The following is a 3,863-nucleotide window of genomic DNA, read 5'->3' as shown; positions in this document are numbered from 1 at the left end:
GGTGTCGGCTATGGTATGTGTGTTTTTCAGTGACCTTCTTTTATTTGAATTGTGAATCATAAGAGTATATTTAATTATCACGAAATCATCTATTAGCTAACGTTAAACATTCACCTCATATTTATAAAGTTCTTGCAAGTTATGGTTATTAGCAATGATCTTTTTATCAAATTGGGTCAACTACCTTCTATAAATAAGTAAATCAAGGATCAAGTTAACCCGAAACGATAAAACCATTGAAGTTTGATTGTGTTTGTCATCATTTTCTCCCATAATTCACTTTAAGATCAATGTGATGTATTTTATAATTAGAACCCTAAGTTTTTTGCTATTATGCGTTGAATATTATGTGCTTAATGACTAATCTTAATCGAAAATGCTCACTCGTTATTTAGAAGGGTAACTAACCATAGAGCCTTGCACCAAACGGAAATCTAAGACCCAATATATCCTCACAAGATGAAGATGAAATATTTGGGCAGTGTCTTATCAATAATCTAACCTACCTTCTAAAAATTTGACCCAGAACAAACACTAATCTTTCAATGAGAGTTCATAGCACAATTTTACAGAGCCTACAATGGCACGTCTCACAAAGCGATATGTTGGCCTATTTTTTAGATCATTATATGAGCAAGTTGCATCAGAAGAGATTTCGTAGGTAGTTCCAATAATCATATGATAGACTTGGATAACATTATTGAAGACAATTAAGAAGTGAAGAAGTCGAGCGAGAGCTAACTTTCTGGTTTGGTAGGAGAGTATGCCTTCACCAGTATTGGAGTTGACAACGATTAACCATTTTCAAGGGTGACTTATTGCATGTTGTATTGTGCTTTAAGTTGTGTAATTAGTTGATATTTCATGTTAGATAGGAGGTAGCCCCCATATCAATGTACCAATCTACATTGGGAGAGGTTGGATCGACCAAATGAGGCTAGCAGAAATATATTAATTGAGGTATTTGTGGTTCTAATAGGTAAATGCAATATGTGACTATTTTACCTAAATATGATAAGAGATTGGCTGGCCAGACAGAGCATGATAGACTGATGAATGGTCACGAACATAATCTGAATAAAAAACATGATTCTTTCCATGAACTCTTGTGGCAACAAGAGCAATGTATGAGGTGTGTTGTTGTAGAGGTCAGAGGTAACAATCTTTGCCGCTTGAGCAGTCTCTTCGTTGGAAAGTAGATATTAAACTCATCTTGATTAACTGGTCAGAGATTGGTTCTAATATAGCTTGAAGACTTGCTTGATCTATAGGAGGGAGGCCACTCAAATTGTAAACAATAATATGCTCAACGTCCAATAAGATGTCGATGGTAAGAAAAATTAGTACGTCCAGTAGTGAACCGCACGTCTCAACAACGACGACGATCCGATCATATCACCATGCATTTTGCATGGCCGGATCATCGCATTGTCCAGACTTCCAAACACCAGATGTAATAATTTCTCTTGCTATAGTAGTAGCATAGATTTTTATTTTGATGTCCTACAAAAAGAAAGGGACTTACAGTGGGGCATGATGTAACAGTAGATTCAGCAAGGGACCTGCGAGCAGGAGCTGAATCTCCAATATAATTCCATAAAAGCCTCCTCCTGCTCTGTTTCTCCCCATCACCATCATCACGATGGCATGGAAGCATGGTATTTGCCAAACCCACAGGTATGCAGATTTTTGCAATGTAGCTTTGTCCAAATGTCAGCAACAAGGAGATAAAGCCAAGAACCATCAACTCTGAAAAAAAAAACAAAAATTAATTAAAAAGGCACAATTTTTATATATTTACATTTCTCACCCCTAACACCATACTTTACAATTTTGCATGAAAAATGTGCATTTGACTCTTAAAAGTACTATTTTTTTGATGTCATGTTAATAAATTTGAATGTAACAGTGAAGAAAAGTTCATAATGTATAAATATAATATTGGCTGGTAGCCATTAATGCTTCAGCATTAATCCAAAGAATCAAACACCATAGAATTAGTCATCACCTCCTCGCTAGACTATGCGGAGAAAGCCAAGCAGAAAGTTCAGAGTTCACAAAAGAGCAAAAAATGAAGGAACAATAAGTCCAAACTTCTCACCTGACTTAATCTTCTCCAGAGCATCATACAGAGCCTTCTTGTGCTTATCTCTGAACCACTGAAATTTTAAAATTGCATCAATAACCCTTTCAAAATCAACACGCAAATATTATGTATGGCGACCATACGTCTTGATGATATTGTCTAGATGTACGTACGGCAGACTACACATAATATTTTCTCGTAGCTGACGAGCAAGGCCGAACCTGTCCAAGTCGATGGAGAATCTTCTCGAGAAAGAAGGAGATGAGGATGATGACCGCACTGACAACCGCCACCGCCCATGTCGGCGTGACGTTAAGGTCTCTCGACCCTCCTCCCCCTCCCCCGGCCATTAAACGGTAACAAAAAGCTGTTGCAACTCCTGTTCAGCTGCACCTTCCTGTTATTCCACGGAGAAGGGGAGGTGAAGTGAAGAAGAAGAAGAAGGAGCCTACTCTTTAGTTGCCTGAATGGAGCAATGATATGGCCGGAGAGTCTTTATAGGGCTTATTGGTTCCTTTACATGCATACCACCCAATTCCTTGTATTTGCTTTATATGTTAATGTAAATTCTTTATAGTTTAATTTAAATATGTGATCTTTTTGTTTGACATGAGAGCCGGCCAATTGAACCGGCCCGTCATTTGCTCACTGCTGAGCCCAGCAATTCCGTTTTACAGGACGAAATAATTGTACGAAAATTTCAAAAGTATAAAAACCATATTATTTAGTTGAACGACTTATATTATTTATAATAACTAATATTAATTGATACATATTTAAATAATTATATGTACTTTAGTATGATTTATTACATAATATAATCAAGGGGCATTTAGGTACACAAATCTTGTATATTTACATGCTAACACTTAAACATTCATATTTATGTTTATATCGTGCAAATATCTAACATCATATTAACAACATCACAATCATTACTTTTTAAAAGGGAAATTTAAGATCCCACATCTAAAAGTTCATATTTACATACATAACTGTTAGGTATGGCTCATATATCAGGAAATTTGAAATATCTTGAAAGGTGTATTTCCTGGAATGAAAAGAAGCGTCTTTTGGTGTGAAGAGGTGTGTCTCTTGGATTAGTGGGTTGTGGTAATTTTATCTATAAATAGATGTGTAACCCGATGGGCATGCAATTTCTCTGGAATAGTGAAATTTGTTGCTTGCTCCCGAGGATGTAGGCATCTTTGCCGAACCTCGTCAAATCTCTGTGTTCTTCCTCTGGATTTGCGTTGGAGGTAGCCCCCATATCAATGTACCAATCTACATTGGGAGAGGTTGGATCGACCAAATGAGGCTAGCAGAAATATATTAATTGAGGTATTTGTGGTTCTAATAGGTAAATGCAATATGTGACTATTTTACCTAAATATGATAAGAGATTGGCTGGCCAGACAGAGCATGATAGACTGATGAATGGTCACGAACATAATCTGAATAAAAAACATGATTCTTTCCATGAACTCTTGTGGCAACAAGAGCAATGTATGAGGTGTGTTGTTGTAGAGGTCAGAGGTAACAATCTTTGCCGCTTGAGCAGTCTCTTCGTTGGAAAGTAGATATTAAACTCATCTTGATTAACTGGTCAGAGATTGGTTCTAATATAGCTTGAAGACTTGCTTGATCTATAGGAGGGAGGCCACTCAAATTGTAAACAATAATATGCTCAACGTCCAATAAGATGTCGATGGTAAGAAAAATTAGTACGTCCAGTAGTGAACCGCACGTCTCAACAACAACGACGATCCAATCATAT

At 36.8% G+C, this 3,863-nt stretch overlaps 1 protein-coding gene across 1 annotated transcript in view; it reads right to left on the bottom strand.

The window, feature by feature from the left end:
* LOC110021078 (MLO-like protein 9) overlaps positions 1-2,451 on the bottom strand; it is a 23,817-nt gene extending 21,366 nt beyond the window's left edge. The window contains exons 1-4 of the mRNA XM_020719411.1: positions 2,308-2,451; positions 2,102-2,159; positions 1,526-1,749; positions 1,400-1,469 (exon numbers count right to left, since the gene is read on the bottom strand). Of these exons, the coding sequence (XP_020575070.1) occupies positions 1,400-1,469; positions 1,526-1,749; positions 2,102-2,159; positions 2,308-2,436 (481 nt within the window). The 5' untranslated portion in view covers positions 2,437-2,451. The remainder of the gene's footprint in view (positions 1-1,399; positions 1,470-1,525; positions 1,750-2,101; positions 2,160-2,307) is intronic.
* Positions 2,452-3,863: the final 1,412 nt, after the last annotated feature.

This window comes from Phalaenopsis equestris, unplaced genomic scaffold, assembly GCF_001263595.1.
Source record: "Phalaenopsis equestris unplaced genomic scaffold, ASM126359v1 Scaffold000121, whole genome shotgun sequence".
NCBI lineage: Eukaryota > Viridiplantae > Streptophyta > Magnoliopsida > Asparagales > Orchidaceae > Phalaenopsis > Phalaenopsis equestris.
Note: the sequence above shows the minus strand (reverse complement) of the source record. Positions and strands in the feature narration are given on the sequence as shown.